General features: G+C 37.7%; 1 protein-coding gene across 1 annotated transcript; it reads right to left on the bottom strand.

Moving 5' to 3' along the window:
- Positions 1-6,006: 6,006 nt before the first annotated feature.
- On the bottom strand, positions 6,007-7,328 carry LOC148295603 (mitogen-activated protein kinase kinase kinase 20-like). The gene has a single exon (XM_088250128.1). It carries the CDS (start codon positions 7,326-7,328, stop codon positions 6,147-6,149), a length of 1,182 nt encoding a protein of 393 aa, XP_088106254.1. The 3' UTR covers positions 6,007-6,146.
- Positions 7,329-22,259: the final 14,931 nt, after the last annotated feature.

A 22,259-nucleotide genomic window follows, 5' to 3' on the forward strand; every position in this document is an offset into this window, starting at 1 on the left:
TTCTGAATAATACAATAAAAATTCAGTAAATATACAGCAGCTTAAACTTAGAACAGACACACGACATGCATGTAGCAGTAGGTAGTAGTAATCCCTCAATCATTTAACCATACCTTGATTAATACAAATTCAAATAACCATACCTTGATTACCATGTCCAAATTAATATGCTTCCTGGGAGCTTGATGATCTGCACCTATTTCACCTGCATATATATATCTACAAGGAAATAAACCCAAATTAATAGGTTTGTATTACCCCTCTGCCCATTGTCCACTCTAAGACTTGGAAATCATCAGAGGGGTAGTGAAATAAATCAAATTAAATTCCCGATCGAAACTCTTCCTCCCCATAAAAGAATTCTCCAATCCAAACATCTGAACAACACATTTTCAATGCAGGTTTCATATTTAAACAATGAACCAAACTGAAATGTGAATCGATCAATGACAACATATAAATAATATAAGTACTCATGAATCAACGAGCTAAGAGTTACTTTAACTAGTATGGTATAGGGCTTGTTTTGGTGAATGAAAATTGTGAGAGGCGACGCATTCCCAATAAGTCAAGTACACTGATCAAGTCCTATTTAGTCTTATTCAAGCCTCTACACTTGAAGTCAAATAGAGTGAACTCTAACTCAATGTCAATACAAAGTTTTTTCTTTTTTAAAAGGACGTTTGTATAGCGGCTTTCACTTTATAAGGGCGGTAGCCCTCTCCATTAGAAATTAAGTGCGCACCTACTCTAATGGTAGCTTTCACACAGTCCTCATGGGTAGCCCTCTCCATGTTTACTAAATGGTGTACTAGCTTCACAAAATAGGAAGCCGTTAATGTGGTAGCTTTCACTCTATTAGGGTGGTAGCCATCTCTGTTAGAAATGAAGCATATACACCTACTTACCTCAACATTAGCTTTCACTCAACCCTAATAGGTAGCCTTCTCCTAATTTATTGTGTACACCAATTTTATATAGGTAGCTTTCACACCATTAGGGTGGTAGCCCTCTCCATTAGAGATTAAGTGCGCACCCACCTAAATGGCAGCTTCACACATCCCCTACATGCAGCCATCTCTATACATAAACCCTCCTTAAAACGTAACATTGGTGGTCAATCGAGAGTCTTTTTACAAGACTTGGAAGGGTTTACTCTATTGGTCAATCTAGAGTCTTTTACAAGACTAAAAAGAAGAACTTTAATGCTGACTAAATAAAAAATACACCCCCTCACACTTTCACAAGCCTATGACCAAACTAGTTCTAGAATGCAGCTTAACTCATTGATTCCAAGTGTATAATGGAATTTTTGTAATTGTCAGAGACCTATCAAATGTTTTTAAGAAATATTTTTTAAAAAAAAACAAAGAAACACATTGAATAAGAACACAACCAGTAAAAGAAATATCATAACTCAGCCCACCGATGTTTGGACACCCATGGTCTGGAGCTGAGGCCAGGGATGTCGACTCCTTACATGCATACTACTTACCAACCTCAATGTTGAGTATGCGACGCAGCTCCATTGTCGCAGACTCAACAGAGTGGTTTGGTGTGGGAGGTGGGCACTCCCCAGCTGGGGACGGGGATTGGGATGGGGATGTTGATAAGAAATGGGGCATGGGAAGTGATTGTGGTGGGGGTGAGTTCAGGTAGGCTGGTCCTGCCCAACGTTCACCCCCGAGTGCTGAAACGAAAAGCGTACCTGGACGTGGACACCTTCTGCTGCAGCTCAACTTCTGTAACCCCATCACTGGAACTTGATAATAACCCCGCATGCTTGCTTTTCTTAACTGAGATGGTGAATTGTTGTAGAGTGATTGTGAGTATGGTGATCAAGTTTGGTTTGTATTTATAGTGGTAATTACCTTCATCGACCAAGAAAAATACTAGGTGCCTTTTCTTGCATATTATAATGCTTTCTTGAAATATATGTAAACTATTTCCACCAAAAAGAAAATAAGTTTCCATTTTTCACCAATTATGTATATGCATTGGTAAATATTTAGCAGTTGAGAGTTGCAGAGTTGGGTCCGCATTGATAATGAAGAAATAGAAAAAATTATTGTCTTGATTATTACCCTTTTGTGTTGTTTATCCTTGGACAAAATATAATGTTATTGCTGCTTGAAATAAGGAAGGAAAGATAGGCCTTCTTTGTTCCAACTTTTATTTTATCGTTATCCATAGAAAATAAATATTTTCTTTTTGTTTTTAATTATTTGCATTTAAATGGATTAGTATTGTACGCATTTGTCTCTCTAACATGAAGTAATTGTGTTTTGAAATTTTATCTTTATCTTTAGATAAAGGATCATATAGATATATAGATGAACGATGAAACAAATCCAACTAGAATAATCCTAATCCTAATCCTAATCCTAATCCACTTGGGAATTTTTATTTGTTCAAATATCAATATCAAGTAGGAACAAACGCCTAAACTGTTTTTGATGGAGAAAATATATTTTATTTTCGGTGTGTTTTTACTACTTGTAACCTGAAGCTGTGGAAGTTAGGAGCGCCTACTGTTTTAATCGGGGATAGGGTATAGGCTGCAGGATGTTACGGCATCAGCCTTACACTTGGGTAACATGACAGAATATGATGTTCATAACCTATTTGGTTTATTGGATGCCAAGGCAACAAACAAGGCCTTACTCAATGTGACTGGTAAAAGACCATTTCTACTCAGCAGGTCAGCTTTAGTAAGCTCTCTGGTAGGTACACAGCACACTGGACAGGAGACAAGTGCAAAATGGGAGGATTTGGCTTACTCAATTCCAGCCACTTAGAACTTTCCACTCTTCGGAGTTCCCATGATTGGAGCCGATATAAGTGGATTCTTAGGAGATACAAATGAAGAACTCTGCCGGCGCTGGATTCAGAAAATTGATAAGCAAAGCCTTTAATTTGAACACTTCCACAAGAACTAGGCCACATTATGTATCTTCTTTTACACTTGCATTGTGCTCTGGAAAGTCAAATTATGAGACTAGCTTTACTTATGTCTATATGTAGGTAGGGGCCTTTTACCCCTTCTCAACAGATTACTTGGATAAGAATTCAATTCGGCAAGAGCTCTCTACCTTTGGGATTCAGTGGCTGCATCAAAGCAACACCGGAAAAGACTTTTACTTCTCAACTGAGAGTTTTAATGCAACCAACATGTCCATCATCATCTCCAGTCTCATAAAACAAACTTTTACTTCCTAACTAACTGCTACTATACCTATGTGTTGAAAGGTTTTGAATATTCTCAATGATTTTCATTGAACAATCTTGTGATAATTATATACAATGCTTTGCTTGGTGTCTACACAAAGGATTTCCTATTCTAGGCAAGAATCAAGTCCTAGAGAGACAAGGAATATATACAACAAATCAATGAAATAAATACTAATAAAACAGGAAACTAAATCACGTCTCATTACACCCCCGCAAGCTGACGGGGCGGGGGAGCACAGGCAGCTTGGACTTAAGGAAAGAAAACTGAGCAGGAGATAGACCCTTAGTGAAGATATCAGCAATCTGATCAACAGTAGGGCAATAAGCAACAAGCAACTCATTGCGCACCACCTTTTCACGAACAAAATGATAATCAACCTCAACATGGCGAGTGCGAGAGTGAAACACCATATTAGAGGCGAGAAAGAGAGTACTAATATTGTCACACCAAAGCTTAGGGCAAGGAACTGGAAGATGAAGATCAAGAAACAAAGCCCGTAACCAAGACAGAGTGGCGGCAGTGTAGGCAAGCTGATGGTACTCCAACTTAGTACTGGAGCGAGAGACACTGCGTTGCTTTTTGGAGCTCCAAGAGATTAAGTTAGTACCCAAATAAACTCAATAGCCACCAGTGTTGCGACAATCATCAGGATCCCTCGCATAATCAACATCAGAATAGGCACTGAGATGAAGGGTGCTGGGCAAATAGAGTAAACCATGAGTAATTGTGCCATTGAGATAACGAAGAATCGCTTAACAGTGAGCCAAGGAACAGTAGTGGGTTGGTGCATAAACTGACAAACTTGATTAACAGTAAAAGGCAATGTCCGGGCGAGTAAGGGTTAAGTATACTGAAGAGCACCAACAATACTACAGTACTAAGTAGGATCATAGAGAGGATCGCCATCAGAGAGGCTAAGACGACGACGACCAACAGCCGGGGTAGGCACGAGTTTGGCTTCGTGCATGTTAGCATGCTTGAGGAGATCCACAATATATTTGGTATGAGTAAGAGATAGACCAGACAAAGTACGAGCAAGTTCCATGCCCAAAAAATAATGAGTGGGTCCAAGATCCTTCATAGAAAATTGACGACCCAAATCAGAAATAAGTGTGGTGATGCGAGCGGGATCGGAGCTAGTGACAAGAATATCATTGGCGTAAATCAACAAATAGATGCAAATAGAACCATGAGTGTAGATGAAGAGTGAAGAATTGGACTTATAGGCAGTGAATCCTAATTGAAGAAGATGAGAAAAGAAACACTGAAACCAAGCGCGAGGAGCCTGCTTCAGACCACAAAGAGAGCGACGTAAACAACATACATGATCATGATAGACGGGATCCACAAACCCAACGGGCTAGCGCATATAAACCTCTTCATCTAGGTAACCATGCAAAAAGGCATTTTGAACATCCAATTGATGAACAATCCAACCAAACTGCACATAGAGAGCCAAGATAAGATGAATGGTAGAATGATTAACAACTGGACTAAAGGTTTCACCATAGTCCAAGCTCGGCTGTTGATGAAAACCATTAGCCATAAAGCGAGCCTTGTAACGCTAGATAGAGCCATCATAATTCCTCTTGACATGAAAAACCCACTTATTCGGTCGCACATTCATAGTGGGAGTACGAGGGACCAAATTCCAAGTCTCGGCACGAAGAAGAGCATTAAACTCATCTACCATAGCAAGATGCCATTCCTGATGCTTATTAGCCTGTGAAAAAGAGGTAGGCTCAAAAGTACCATCAGTAGAAGATAAAAACCAACGCATGATTAGCATATTTAGGATTGGGTTTACGGATACCCTTGAGCATGAGTAACCATCGAATGAGCATGGGAGTCACTTACCAGAGATGTATTAGAAATATGAGGAGAAGATGTACTAGATGAAACAAGAGCGGGAGGCAGGAAGAAAAGTTTGCAGTTGGAGTTCCTAGTGTAGGTCTAAAAGAATCGAGAAGCTGAAGGCATGGAGGGATTAACTTGTGGGTGAGAAGGGCATGAGGGATTAGTGGGCACGGCAGGGGAGGTAGGCGCAGGAGCAGGTGAGCATGGGTGATGGCAGAGATGGACGAGACTGGGCTAGAAGCACGAGTTTCTGTACGACGGGAGGGTCAAGTGTTGGACAAGGAGGACTAGGTAAAGGCTGCGACGCTGGAAGGCGTGGGCTGCAGGAAGACAAACTTGGGCCAGAGAGGATGATAGACAGGTTCGACGACGGAGAATGGTATGGAGAAGGAGCAGCATGAGCCTTGTTAAACGAAAAAGAAAATTCATCAAATAACACATGACGCGATAAAAAAAACACGATTAGAAACAAGATCCAAACATCGGAAAACCTTGATGGTTCAAAGAATAACCAAGAAACACACATTTGGAAGACTGAAATTGTAATTTATTATTTATTATATGGTCGCAAATAAGGAAAACATGGGCACCCAAAAGTTTTTAAAAACGAATAATGAGGTTCTTTGCGAAATGATAATTCATAGGGTGATTTGTGCTGAAGCAACTTAAAAGGAAGACGGTTAATTAAATAAACAGCGGTGTGCATGGCCTCGGCCCAATAGGAAGGAAGTGAAAGAGGACTTGGAAGTAAGGGAATTACCCGCAGAAATGTAACCCTACTTCAACTTGCAGAGTGAAAAAGAGAGAAACCTAACGCCAGTTCATGAAAAAGGATTTCAAACTTGCCAATATAGTGCGATAAAGTACATCAGTGAAACAGCAAGACAAAACTGAAAAGGAACCCAGAAATAGAGATCAAAGTGGCATATTTCCATTATTAGCTCTCTATGAGTACAAAAAAATCAATAGAATAATGATGTATTACAATTTACACCAGTTCATGAAAAAGGCTTTCATAAAATACAATTGAGTTTCATATGTAAACAATAAACCTAAGCTAAGCTGCACCCATTATAGCAAAAGTTGATGGTTTTGGGCTGGGAACCACATGCCTTGACATGAGCTTCAGAGGAAGAATCTCCTGTTCAGAAAAACCAACATTTTCTTGAGCTATCTCCTCAGCATCTTCAGACTTCCAACTTCCAAGGGGTATGAAGCTAGGACAATCCGGAACAGAGGAAGCCACTGCAGAAGACACTTGCTTAATTGGTTTAACGTCTCCAACCCCATTATCCAGTTTAGTCACAAATGGGTGGTTCAAGAGCATAGCAGCAGTAAACCTCTCTGAAGTGTTCCACATAAAGCAACATTGCAAGAAATCTTTAGCCTCTTTTGATAACCAACCAGGAATGGCAGGAATTCTTGAAGCAAGCAGGGCAGTTAACAGGTCCCGAACGTCAAATACGGCGCCAGGTGTGAAATCCCATGGATGCCTCCCAGTTAGCATTTGCAGCACAACACAACCCAACGCCCAAATATCAGAAGGCTGCTGTTGAATTCCATAAACCACAGCTTCTGGAGACAAATACATTGGTGTGCCTCCAAAGGAAGGCTTCTCCCACTTCTGATTTGCCTTCTTTGTGAGCCCCAAGTCTCCAATTTTCGGCACAAAACGAGCACCACCAGAGGAACCAGCGGTATCAGACACAAGCAGAATATTCTCAGGCTTGAGATCACAATGCACAAAACCCCTTTCGTGGATGTACTTAATCCCTTTCAAAATCGACTCAGTATACTTTCTGACTTGGAATTCACGCAACCCAAAACCCCTTGATTTCTCAATCAAATCCGCCATTGTTCCTCCATCCGCGTACTCCAAGAACACATTGAATAAATGACGGCCATCAGCGCTAATCGTCTCATCCTCTCCATAGCAGTTGATAACAAAAGGGCAGCGACGAAAAATGTAAAGAAGAATATCTTCCCCCATCAGATCATGCGCCTGAGAGGCCAATGTCGATTTCACGGCCACAATCCTCGGCACACCCTTCAAACACAACCTGGGTTTTTTCACGAAACCCAAATAAACCGACCCGAATCCGCCTTGGCCGAGCATCGGCCCTCGAACCCACTCGCAGCCACTTAGTGAAACTGTCAAGTAATGATCTGCATGATCTGCAAAATCGTCTGCAACTATTATCTCATCATGGGTTGCTCTTTTTCTCTTGAGACCCGCCATTGCTTTTGTACACTTTGTTCAAAAGTGAAGAACAAAGCTTTTACCGAAGATACAAATATTCTGGGTTGTAGAAGAAGAGCAGAACTTGTGGGCTAACAAAAACAAAGGACACGACGGAGAACAAGAGCAGAACTTGTGGGTTGTAGAAGAAGCAGGGGAAGCAGATGGCAGATCGATTAATGAACGAACAAGTCCATGATGAAGAAGAGAGTTGGAATTGAAAGAATAGATTATTATAAATAAACCCAATTCTAGCCATGTATTTAAAAAAAAACCCACACACTATTTAAACATAGAAACACACCCAAAATCAACACCAAAATCAATAATTGTATATTTTTTGGGTGTGTTTATAAATGGGTTTTGAGTGTGTGTAATGATGGGTTTTGGGTGTGTTTATAAAGTGTTTTGGGTGTTGGGTTTTTTTATAATTTCAACCCCCATTTTGGGTGTTTTAGTGAAACCCCCTTGAAAGAAACCCTTTAGGCTTTACGAATGATCTGGGTATTCTTGACGTTGTGGGGTTTTTCGAAATCCAAGTTTCCCTTTCCTAGTTGCGTTGGGAAATTGGGTATATATAACTTTCCAACGGTCATTTGTTTCTTTTACTTTCGCCGCGGCCATTTATTGCGGTCTAATTAATAATCCAATAAAATATATTATTTTTCTCTTTTTTGAAGTCAAATTTGAAATAGCTACGTAAATCTGAAGCCACTCTCATCAGTATTACAGCTGTGAACTTATTTGTAATTTAAATCTTTTTAGATTTTGTCGTTATTGTATTTATGAACTTAAAACCTAAACATTATCCATTTTATCTAAAACTTGTTTCTAATTCGTTTTAAAAAAAATTGGACTATTAGGAAACTCTCTTTTATCCCTAATTAAACTTTAGAATTAGGGGTGTAAGTCAGATTGGAAAATTCAATTCTAACCGATTTTGATCTGAATATTTCCAAAAAAAATCCGACTCTGATAAATAAGATATATGAAAATACCGAATCTGATATTTCCGTTAAATGAGACCCGCACCATTCTCGAACAAGAAAGCTTGAGGCTTTGCAAGCACAGGCGAAAAGTAAAAACCAATTTCCAATTTGAACCATTTTCAACTCACACAACCTAAACCATGAACCCGCCAAATGAAGACGACATGTCGTGCGATATTTGATTAAGCACTGATCCATTAAAAATGAGACACATGGAAGGTAGCCAAGCTGTTCGATTCTTCATCCACTCAAATTTTTCTTAGCTTTCCCATTTCTATGACATGATGGTAATAACTGATGGGCATGAGGACAGGCACCATATATATTTTTTTATTTGCTGATAATAATTTCCTATTGAACTGAAAACTGATGTGGTATAGAACAATTGTGTCGGGCTTATAATTGTACCCTCTTTTGAAAAAAGAAAAATACAAGACTGAAAATAATAGATAAGCCTCCATCGAAAATTCTACAGTGGACCTGGTGCATGGATTCGCCAGATCCTATTGAACGTTAGATTTCACTAAAATTTCATGGGCAAATCTACACCATTGAATGGGATAACTTGAAAACCTGCTAAGTAGGTTAAAAGAAAATTCTCAACCCGTCAAAACCTATGAAAATTCTACCTGGTGCATGGATGCACTAAGTCCTATTCACCGTTTAGGATTTAGGGTTTAGGGATGCCCAAATTTGAAATGGCTTCATAAATCTGAAACTACTCTAATCAATAAGTATTACAAGCTGTAAACTTATAGCACCAATACAATGCATTTTTGTTTCTATTTTATTTGTAACTAGCCCCTTGGCAATTGGTTTTTCTTTTTTCTTTTTTTTTTCTTTTTAGAATTAAGAAAAGATAACATGGGTAGTTATGTTCCATAAAAGTAGAATTTATTATCTAATTTTGTTTTTAATTTTAATTTTTTTAATATGAAAAAAAATGTGAATTTACCATATTATCCTCATTTAATTAATAATTTCAATTCTAAATGTTTTAATTAATCAAGGGCATTTTTTGGTATTTTGAATGTTTCACCATTCTCTGCCTTTTGCTTTATATATATAGATTTAAATCATTTTAGAAATAAAGTGTTTTTTTTTTTGTCGCTACTCCCTTTAAGTCGTTTTTTCTCTTTTTCAGCTTTGCCTAATGGACTGAAAATCAGTGACATTGACCATCTTTATTAACTTAAAACCTTATCTTTATCCATTTTATCTAAAAATTGTTAATCCAGCTTTACTTTCTAACCCGTAAATAAATAAAAAATTGAGTTAATTTCAATTTATTATCTTGAATTTTTAACTAAATTGCTTGGTAATAACGGTCTTTTCAATTTGAACACTTATACGTTTCAAAATTGTGATAATATAATTCTGTCATTAGACTGATTATCAAGATAAGAATTAATTGTGATAATATAATTGTGTGTGTGTGTTCCTTTTATGTCCTTAAACTTGGGCTTCATTGATTTCTCATCCAAAACTATTTGAATGAAGAAAGCTGTCCCCTTCATGAGACTGGAATTGACCATGGCCTGCCATGACAATTGCGATGGCTTTTTCCCTGTTCTGTTTTAGGTTTCAAAATCTAAGAGAAACCCTGATGGCACTACTACAAAAAAGGCAAAAGACGACGGGAATTCACCGTCGTGTATCGGGTTTTCAAACCGTCGTAAAATCGAGCGACATCTTTTGCAAAGTAAAACCACGACGGGAAATCACCGTCGTTGTTATAACTAACAACGTCATTAACAAAAAACAACCGACGTCTGTATACTGATAAATGAACCAAAAAATTGTCGTGGAGAAGAATAGACGACCTATTTTATACAAAATCCGTCGTGTAAAAAAATATAATACGTCTTTAAATAAATAAAATATGACGTTATTAAAACATACGACATCCAATATATTTATATAACCGTCGTGAATTAGTTTTTCCACTTCGTTTTTTCCATTAATATTGACGTGGAAATAGCGGTTAGGGTAAATCACCGTCGTTGTTATAACAAACAACATCATTAACAAAAAACAACCGACGTCTGTATACTGAAAAATGAGCCAAAAAATTGTCAAGGATAAGAATAGACGACATATTTTATACAAACTCCATCGTGTAAATAATACAATACGTCTTTAAATAAATAAAATATGACGTTATTAATACATACTACGTCCAATATATTTATATAACCGTCGTGAAATAATTTTTCCACTTCGTTTTTTCCATTAATATTGACGTGGAAATAGCGGTTAGGGTAAATCACCGTCGTTGTTATAACAAACAACGTCATTAACAAAAAAAAAACCGACGTTTGTATACTGAAAAATGAGCCAAAAAATTGTAAATGATAAGAATAGAAGACCTATTTTATACAAACACAGTTGTGTAAATAAATACACTACGTCTTTAAATAAATAAAATACGACGTTATTAATATATACTACGTCTCATATATTTACATAATCGACGTGGAAAATATGTTAGGCTCATGACTTACGACATATTTATTTCTATAAACGACGTAGTATTTAATATACAACGTCGTGATCATGTAAAAGACAACCGTGTTTCTCTATTTATACGTCGTCTTTAGCAAAATAATAGTCGTCTAATCCATCTAAGACGTCGTCTTTTGTAACATTCAGGTTCGATATCTGGCCTTTTAGACGTCGGTATTATGGTACTGGAGTCGTGTTATTTGTAATTACATGTCGGCTCTTTATGCTTCTCCGACGTGATATCGTTAATAACTGTTTCACAATAACGTCATTCTTCAATTTTAGTTCGCTTTTAGACGTCGGTAAATTCAATGCCATCGTTGAATGCTCCAAAACGTCGTTTTTTTTGACAATTTTATGAAAACAGACGTCTGTTTTTCACAGTTTTATGAGGACCGTCGTTTTATAATACTGAACCAGTATTTTATGTACTGATTGTTTTGTGGCCAAAACCTGCATAATGAAAGTAAAGGAAACACATTACAATTTATTACAAAATTAATGTCATACAGTAGTGCTGTTTAGGGTATAAGTAATTTCATAAATTACAAGAGCATCATTCAATCCATATATCTTCACACCCATCTCGAATATCTTGACTCCCAAACTCACCCACTAGTTCATCAAATGTGTCAACATTTGGCATCCCTCTAGTAAATGGCTCACACTCAATTCTCACATCACCTAAGACATCATCACCAATAACATCATTATATTCTCTATTAGGCGCTGATAACACTACCGACCAACCATGATGCATCGGGTCGTCAACAAAAAATACTTGTTTGACTTGAGAAGCCAAAACAAATTGGGCATTCCTATGTCCAATTTTACTCAAATCTACAAGGGTAAATCCAAGTTCGTCGACTACAAGGCCGGAAGTACTATCTATCCAATCACACCTAAAGACTGGGATTGTAAACTTTTGGTAGTCAAGGTCCCAAATTTCTTGAATGACACCATAAAAACCCATATTTGAGAGAATTGGGTTTTTATCCGTGGCACTAGCAACTTGCATGGTATGTGCAAGTAAATAAACTCCACTATTTTGAACTGTCCGCACATCATCTTGTGCCTTGATGTTAAATTTAACACCTTTAATAAGATAACTCCTATATAATGGCATTGCCATGTTTGGACCAGCTGCTAGCCACCTTAAATTTTCTGATACCCCATGATTGTCTCCCTCATCAAGTTCACTTTGAACCTGCAAATTAATCATATCTTAATTCAATCTAACATAGAAAGAAGAAAATTAAAAGTCCAATATGTTATTGAATAACATATACCTTGAAGTGTAGCCATTGAATGAAAGTGCTATTGTGCTTATCTTGCAGCCACTTTGTTCTCTTTCTAAATTTTGGATAAGCGGCCTTGATGTGGATCATATGTTCCCCACATAACACGAAAAATTCAAGCATTACGGTCCTAAACATATAAGATAAACATAAGGAATAATTTAAAATGGAAACTTAAGGAATAAAACTCATACTCGATATAAGGTAGGACTTCCTCCGTATTCTCCAAGACATATAGATGTGCTTGGTTCAACAGGTCCCGATCAACTAAGCTCACTGTGCAACCTGATAATGGCTTTGAAACTCCTATCTTCTGACTTGATGGCACTCCGATTGTACTAATATCAGATAAATGTTCAGTGCAAAATTCTACAGCTTCTTCAGCTATATAACGCTCCGCAATGCAACCTTCGGGATGAGTACGGTTCTGAACATACCCCTTTAGAACTTTCATATATCTTTCGAACGGATACATCCATCTAAAATATACTGGCCCACATAGATGAACTTCTCTGACAAGATGTACTACTAGATGAACCATGATATCGAAGAATGAAGGTGGAAAGTATTTTTCAAGCAAACACAAAGTAACTACTACATCTTCTTCCAACTTATCTAGCTTGGAAACATCAACCGTCTTTGCACATATAGCATTGAAGAAGAAGCACAAACGAGTTATTGCATACCTTGCAGGCTTCTCCAAAACAGAACGAATTGCCACAGGGAGCAATTGTTGCATTAAGGTATGACAATCATGTGATTTAAGGCCAAGAAGTCTTGAATCTTGTAAAGATACAAGATTTTTTATATTTGAAGAATAACCTTCAGGGACCTTCATACCATAGAAAGAATTGCAAACCGCTCTCTTCTCTGCTCTTGACAAATTCCAAGGCCCTAGAGGCAAACGAGTACTTCTTTCTCCATACTCGGGTTGCAAATCAGTTTTGACTCCCATGTTCAATAAATCTAACCGAGCAGCAATCCCATCTTTATTTTTTCCAGGGATCTCCAGCAATGTACCAATGATACTATCACAAACATTCTTCTCAGTGTGCATAACATCTAGGACATGCCTCACTGGAAGGTATTTCCAATACTCAAGATCAAAGAATTTTGACTTCTTCTTCCAACAAACTCTGTCACCATCATTTTCACCTCCACCTCCCCCTTTTTTCGATCCCCATATGTAATTAATATCTTCAACCATATGTAGCACTTCTTATTCCGTTAATGGCTCAAGAGGCGTGCCATATTCAGGTTTCCCATTAAAAGCTGCACGTTGCCTCCTATATGGATGATTGATTGGTAACCATTTTCTATGCCCAATGTAACAAATTTTGTGGCCATTTTTCAACCTGTGACTAGGTGTATCATCGCCGCATATTGGACAAGCTTTATATCCTTTAACAACACAACCAGATAAGTTTCCATAGGCGGGGAAATCATTAATAGTCCACAGTAATGCAGCTCTGAGTGTAAAGTATTCTCATATGTGTGCATCATACACTCCTCTAATCCCATCCCACAAAGATTTTAAATCATCAATCAAAGGCTCCAAGTAGACGTGTATATCATTTCTGGGTTGTTTAGGACCGAAAATCAATAAAGTCAACATCATGAACTTTCGTTTCATGCACAGCCATGGTGGGAGATTATATGTAACTAAGATAACTGGCCAGCAACTATATCTGCTACTTAGAGAACTGTGGGGATTGAATCCATCAGATGAAAGAGCCAATCTCAAGTTTCTCGGCTCATTACCAAGCTCGGGCCATTTATCATCAACAAGTTTCCAAGACGGGGAATCCGCCGGATGAGACATCTGACCGTCAATTGATTTTCTAGCAGCATGCCAAGTCAAATTCTTAGCTGTCTCATGTGATTGAAACATCCTTTTAAACCTTGGAATTGGAGGAAAATACCACAACACCTTCGCTGCCACACCCTCTTTCAAGAATCCATCTTTGGTTTCCTTCCACCTTGAGATACCACAAGTAGGACAATTAGTTGAATCTTCATACTCCTTCCTATACAAGATGCAATCATTGGGGCAAGCGTGGATTTTCTCATAACTCAGCCCCAATGCACACAAAGTCTTTTTTGCCTCATACATAGAGGCCGATATTGTATTTCCTTCTGGAAGCAACTCGCCTTGAAGTATCAATAATTCTGTAAAACATACATCACTCATCCCATGTTTTGCCTTCAAATTATACAACTTCACTAATGCCGATAACTTAGTGTACTTTCTACAACCAGGGTACAATGGTTGATCTCCATCCCCAATCACATTAGCAAACTCATAAGGATCGGACCCAAAATCACCAAAATCATTATCATCCATCTCTATTTCTTCAGACACAAAACTGTAACTACTATGGTCATCATCTTCTTCAACATTTCTACTAGGATTAGTAGTTGGTTCCCAAGGTTCTCCATGAAATGTCCAATTCTTATAGCTTTGGTCAACTCCATTAAAGTATAAGTGATCCCTTATAATTCCAACCCCAAACAATTTCAAATTCACACATTTAACACATGGACAACGGATATGCGTTGTAGTTAGAAGATTTTCTACAGAAAATTGCAAAAATGCTTCCACCCCTAACTCATATGCCTTCGATCTTCTATCCGAGTGCATCCATGACTTATCCATCTCCGACACTATATCCTATTATCTATATATAATAAGGTGAAAATACAAGCAATGACTATCACTATAGCAGATTATATAAGGTTTTAATAGCAAATAATATAGTATACAGACGATGGTTTTTAAACAACAACAGACGTATTACACATATATAGACGACGGGTTTTAAAAAAACGTCGTCGAATGCTAGCAAGAAACAGAGGCCAGCGAACTTGAACCACGACGGTAGTTAAAAAATGCGTCGTGGTATAAAGGGTTCAGACGACGGTTTATTAAAAAACCGTCGTCGTATGCATAAAAAAGATATCGAAATCCCAGTTTATTTTCAAGAACCCAAAATATATTCAGAACACAACATATACATTAATTTTTATGTTGGGTATTAAGAACACGTATACTAAGCACGAAACCAACATATACTAAGCATGAAAACAATAAATCAATTCCCGATTCATAATAACAGAGAGTGATTAAAAGATTCGACAACATTAAATCCATTCCCGATTCATGAAAACATTAAACATTAAATCCATTAACCCATACCGTCGACAACATTAAAAAATCACAAAACCCTTTACCACAGAACTGAAAATCATTCAATGAATTTACAAGCATGAGATTAGGGTTTGTACTTACAGGTAGGCAGAGCTCACAGATTATGGCCAACTTGGATTCGACGGAGTTGTAAACTTGGCCAACTTGGATTCGACGGAGAGCCCAACTTTGAATAAGAGTTGAAGTGAGAGAGCGGAGCGAAATGTTTTAGGTCACAAGTATAAGAGTTATAGCGAAATCTGAAAATTTTAGGTCGAGGTGAAATTTTTAGAAAGCACGCTTTTTAAAAAATATCGACAGAAACAAAAAACAACCGTCGTTAAAAGTTCAACCTAAACATGACGCTTATTTAAAAAATGACGTTGTTGTAAATATCCTTACGACGCAAAACCAAACTACCGTCGTTAACATGTCTAAAGAAATATGACGCATATTAAAATAATTGGGTCGTGGTATCTCCATACGTCGTTAACAGACGTATTAGAAAATTAAATAGACAAATATACCCTAAACCCTAAACCCTAAACCCTAAACCCTAATAAATAAAAACTAAATTATATATATATATTTTAAAAATAATTTTTCAAAAGGGATTAGGGTTTTATGGCCTAAAATATCTCGTCCATAAAACCCTAAACCCTAATCCCTTTTCTAAATTTATTTAAACGCTAAACCCTAAACCCTAAACCATTAAAGTATAAGTGATGTTGTGACTCATGAAAACATTTTTCTTTTTGGTGGTAATTTTAAATTTGTATAACTCAAACTTAAATTTTTAAAGCTTAAGGGGGAAGAAAATATCGCAATGACTTCATAGGAGTTGACGTTGCATTTTTTGGATTTATTTTAAATTTATTATGAATATTTTGAATTAAATAGAATAAAATATCATTAATAAAACCCACAAACCACATCGGCGTTAAGAAATTAACGACGTTTTAAATCATAATAAACGACTTAATTTTAAAACAAACGTCGTTTAAAGTTAAAACCATGGCCATTTTTACACAGAAAACGACATACAAACCATTTTCCACGACCTAAACTATTAACTTCTCGCCGTCTAATATCAAGAAAACAACGTCGTCTATAGAACCAAGAGTGTCGTTTGAAAAATCTTTTACGTCGCTTTTTAAAAACCGTGACGTTGTTATGTGTGTACAACGTCTTTTTGAAGAAACGACGGTTTTTCACAACATGAAAACCTCAACAAATTTGGTTCAGCATGATCTTGGGTTTTTCACAACATGAAAACCTCAACAAATTTATAGGGAAGTTGACGGTGCATTTTTTGGTTATATTTTAAATTTATTTTGAATATTTTGAATTTAAGAGACATAAAGACGACGGTGTTCTATATAATTATGTCGTTGCAAGTTTTATTACACGTCGGTCACACAATTTCCGTTTTTTAAAAATAATGAAAACCTATTTGAAATTCATAGGGAAAAAAAGAATGTACATTATACATAAAATTTGCACAAAAACTTGAATAATTCTAACCAATTTTGTACAAAAACTTGTCTAATTCTAACAAAATTTGTACATTTTATAAAAATGTTTAAGTATTCTAAAATTCCTCTACTCCATATGAACACAAACAAACTCTGCCCATTCTTTCCTAACTTCTTCAATGGCAACTTGGGGGTATGGCGCTTGATCCTTTCCCTTCGCAAACTGCAATCCATAAACAATGATTATTATAACAGACGACGCTATTTTTCATTTACCGACGTAGTATATGTATTCAACGACGGTATTTTTAATTTAGCGTCATTGATAATTCAAAAACCCACATAAAATAAATCTGAAAATTTTCTTCTTACCATCTTCTCAAATTCCAGGGAAGGATCCAAGATGATGTCTCTCATAAAGCGCATGACATAATACCCACATTCTACACTGCTTGGTTGCTTTGGAGTGCCGGGCAGAGTTTTCCAAAGAGGTGCTTTACGGCCTACTCTGCCTATGTGTGAATTATACATTTTTAAAGCACTGTTCACTATGTTTTTCCCGTCTTCATCCACAACTCGATTTCCAGGCAGTGGATCCAGAAAATAGACGGTCTCCTTCTTTGCTCTCACAATAATCAAGACCCAATGACGGCTGCACAAAATAAATATAAAGGTTAAATAGTTTTATATGCAGAGCATCATACAAACAAAATCCTGTTTTTTGTTTGGAGACTAACCCTGGATTGTAAGGCATCAGGAAAATCTCTTCACCATTTGTTTTTTGAAGTTGATTGGCTACGATACGTGATCTTTCAGTTAATGAACCAGCGTCGGCACTAACTACAGCAGGGTCGATAAAGCCAACCATATTCACCATATTTGCAGCTTTCAAATGATCAAATAGGCACCTAAATATATGAATTGAAACCATGAGTGTTTTTTTTTTTCAACATAAAGGAGAGTGTCAAATGAATATTTGATAAGGACAAACCTAATATATACTGCAACGACAATAGCCCCAATTTCTTCCATGCCAGCAAATTGGGTAATATCTTCATGCAAGACGAAGGTGTTATGATCTATGCCAAACACCTCCTTCTCAAATGTAAAGGTTGTCAAATTTTCCAGGTTAACGGGCTGAGGGCCCACTCCAACAACACCGATACTGTCCCCACTTTACCACCTGCACAATCCTCAGGTGTGGGGTTTTATCACAAAAGGCCTCGGTGTTAGTTAGAGATGGGTATTTCTATTTAAACTACTTTCTCTTTGGCTCTCTAGCCGATGTGGGACAACAATGAGTTCCAACACTCCCCCGCACGTGAGACCCCATTTTGTGGGTCACACGTGGAGATCTACACATCGGCAACCACGTGGAGCCATGTAGGGACTCACCCATCACGCGGGGCCAAATGGGGACCCACCCATCACGTGGCACCTTTGGCCTACGTGGAGCCAAACGGGAACTCACCCATCACGCGGGGCCAAACGGGGACCCACCCATCACGTGGCAAGTATGGGCCCGCAACCTGGCTCTGATACCATGTCAAACAAAGTAGGGCAAATTTTCAGATATGCTCGTATATGCTCATATTTTTATTCTTCTCCAATATGGAGGTATTTATACAAGTACAAAGATGTGTTAACCCTAAATAAAATAGGAAATATATCTAAATTACAATAGGAAATAAATCTCTATTACAATAAGACTAAATAATAATTGGTAAGTAATCAAAATTCTAACTAAATAGGAAACCAAAATCCTAACTAAGTAAGGACTCGCCAACACTCCCCCTCAAGTTGGGGCAAAGATATTTCGCATGCCCAACTTGACAAGTGAGTCACAGAACACCATACGTGAGAAGCACCAATTGTAGAGAAGGTCTTTTCGTCAACCACGAGTGAAACAAGTGACAACATAAAGCAAAGTTCACAACGAAAACACAAGAGCAAACCCTAAAAAATAGGGCACATAGCAGAACACAGAAATCCTGTGAGCACGGCAGCAGGTAAGGCAGAACACAGAAGCCTTGTGAGCACGGCAGAAGATAAGGCAGGTAGCATAACACAGAAACCCTGTGAGCACGGCAGCAGATAAGGCAGAACACAGAAGCCCTGTGAGCACGGCAGAAGATAAGGCAGAAACCAAACCCTAAAAAATAGGGTAAGGCAAGGCAAACACACTAGCAAAGGCATGAGCAACAATACTGGCACCATAACAGGCAGGAGCAACAAGATAGAGACATAACAGGCATCATCAACAGCAATACAAGGCATTGGCATTGGCACCAGCAACAGCTGAGACAACTTCTCTTCACTCCCCTTCTCCCCCTGAAGAAAAGGGGTCGATGGAGCCATATGATCAATGGTATTTAAGAAACATGCACTGACTAACACTGAGATGTAGCAGAATCAGCCATGGCAGATAGGTGGTTAAATTGTAGCGGAATAGATGAGCAGCGGTGACAATAGCAAGGTAGGCAATGATGACGGTAGCAAGGTAGACGGTGGCGGCGGCAGACTAGGATTATAAGCTAGATTTATAGTGCAACGGAAATAGGTAGTCTCTAGGGTTAGGGTAGAGACAGATCAAAACACAGTAACATCATCGGCAATGACCATAACAACGGAAACAATAGCGGCAATGGTAACATCAACAACAGTAGTAGAGGTAACGGCAACGACAATAGCAACAACAACAGTTCTTCCATATCAACTTTAGCTAATTCACACAGACAACTTCTCTTCACTCCTCCTCTCCCCCTGAAGAGAAGAGGTCGTCGGAGTCAAGAAATAAGCAACATCTTCATGGGAATATGTCAAGCTAATGGGGATACGTCAATAAACATATCCTTTTCACTCCCCCTCCCCCCCTTAAAGAGGAGGGGAGGAAAGCACTTAAATTGTAAGGAGAACGCAAACACAGGTCACAAGAAAACCTAGGCTCTTATACCATGTCAAATTTTCCAGGTTAACGGGCCGAGGGCCCACTCCAACAACACCGATACTGTCCCCACTTTACCACCTGCACAATCCTCAGATGTGGGGTTTTATCACAAAAGGCCTCGGTGGAGCCATGTAGGGACTCACCCATCGCGCGGGGCCAAACGGGGACCCACCCATCATGTGGCAAGTATGGGCCCGCAACCTGGCTCTGATACCATGTCAAACAAAGTAGGGCAAATTTTCAGATATGCTCGTATATGCTCATATTTTTATTCTTCTCCAATATGGAGGTATTTATACAAGTACAAAGATGTGTTAACCCTAAATAAAATAGGAAATATATCTAAATTACAATAGGAAATAAATCTCTATTACAATAAGACTAAATAATAATTGGTAAGTAATCAAAATTCTAACTAAATAGGGAACCAAAATCCTAACTAAGTAAGGACTCGCCAACAAAGGTCATAGCCTTCTCCTGAGGCTTTAGTGTCGATTCAACATAACTACAAAGGGATTGTAAAGAAGATGGCAACTCCAGCTTTGAATAATCTGGTACTTCAGTATTCTGTTTGAAGAAATAAAGCAACATAAAGTGACGTGGTAAATAAATAACAACGACGGTTTAAATAACAAAACGTCGTCTTACAATAAGTTACACGACGGTAACAAAAATACCGTCGTAATGAATACTTTATTACGTCGTTTAACAAAAACCGACGTCTAACAAAAATACCGTCGTAATGAATACTTTATTAAATAAAAACTGCCGTGGAAATTTAAAACAAACGGCGGTTTAAAGAAAGTGTAGACGTCTGAAAATTGAAAAACAAATGAAAAAGGCAAAGTTATGAGAATTTACCTTTTCATCTTTCTTTTCTTCTATCTTTTCTACTATCTTCTCTACTATCTTTTCTACATCCCCGGATTTCTGTTATAAGAAATAAAGAAATATATATAAGACATTGTACAAAAAGTAAAAAATTAAATTAAACCGTCGTGGTAATTCCTTTATTACGACAGTAATGAGAATTGAAAAACAAATGAAAAAGGCAAAGTTATGAGAATTTACCTGTTCAACTATCTCAACTATCTTTCCTTCTACTCTCTTTTCTACTTCCTCGGATTTCTGTTTTAAGAAATAAAGAAATATATAAAGTACAAAAATTAAAAACAAGTAAATAACCGTCGTGGTAAACCATAACAGAAGATGGTATGTAATAATTACAGACGTCTAAATAACATCAAACGACGGTTTAATAAAAGTGCGTCGTGGTATAACTTTAACACGGCGGTAAATATAAACAGAGAAACAGAGAATTCAAAGTTCAAAGACGTTACCATATCTTCCTGCTTTTCCCCATTCTTGGCAGTATCCTCCTCAAATTGTAGGGCTCTAACATCAAGTGCCCCAGAGCAGCTTGCTTTGTCCGACATTGGATTTTTGGGACTTTGCCCTTGGATTTGGGACATTGTATTCAGTTTCAGCACGCTTGGATCAAAATTGGGGATGAGTTTGGAAAGCTGACTCAGCAAATTTTCCCTCTCAGCTTCTACCAATTGCTTGGTCCTAGCCTCCATCTTTAAACTCTCTTCCCTTGATCTTGCCTCCATTTTCAAAGTCTCTTCTTGAAGGACAAGTCTTACACTTTCCTTCAATTGATCGGCAAACCTTACCTTCTGTTGTCTAGGTAAATTGAAGTATTGCTTAGGAGAAATCCCAGCACCTACCCCTCTAACTCTTCCTGGATGCTCGGGACCCAAAGCCAATGTCAAGACATCATTGGTTCCTGACAGAGAAAGAGTGCCTTCAGAGACTTGCTTTTGCAAATCATCCTAACAAAAAGACATAATAAAAAGTCAGAATAAGGAAACAAACGACGGTTATTTATAAAATATAGACGTAATATAATATTTCACACGACTTAATAACATAACATTCGACGTAATACAATATTTCAGACGACGCTACCTAAATACCGACGTTATTAATTTATTAACACGACGGTAATGATAAACCACCGACATCTTATGATATAATTACAAAAAATAGACTAGTGATTCCAGATTCAGACCTTTAACGACGTGTTTTAAAATATTTCGACGTAGTAATATTTTTCACATGATGCAAAAATATAACAGCAGACATAATAAAATTTTTAAAACAGAGTGAGTAGGCTTACAATTAATTTTGCTTTCCCTGCAGCCTTTGGATCCGGGATGTTACTATGTTTGTCTTCTCTAGCTTTTTTCCATAAGGTAGATCGATCAATATCTACCCCAGGCATGATTTCCACCAAGTGCTCCTTCAAACCAACATATCCTTTTCGAGACAATCGATGATTGTACTCAAGTTTCTCCCTCCTCTGTGATTGTTCTTCATGCACAGCCTCAAATTTTTCAGATAACCTTGAAGCTACAAAGGCATCCCATTGAGCTTTCTCTATGAATTTGTATGTTTCAGGGGGTTGCCTTAATTTCTCCTTCTCCTTGATGAATGGAAGGATATGAACCCTCGTTAGTGTAGACTT

This window comes from Prunus avium, chromosome 3 (assembly GCF_965620075.1).
Source record: "Prunus avium chromosome 3, drPruAviu1.hap1.1, whole genome shotgun sequence".
Classification (NCBI taxonomy): domain Eukaryota; kingdom Viridiplantae; phylum Streptophyta; class Magnoliopsida; order Rosales; family Rosaceae; genus Prunus; species Prunus avium.

What these genes read in the sequence shown, in the direction of transcription:
- LOC148295603 (XM_088250128.1), bottom strand. Translation starts at nt 7,328, where the DNA reads ATGGCGGGTCTCAAGAGAAAAAGAGCAACCCATGATGAGATAATAGTT.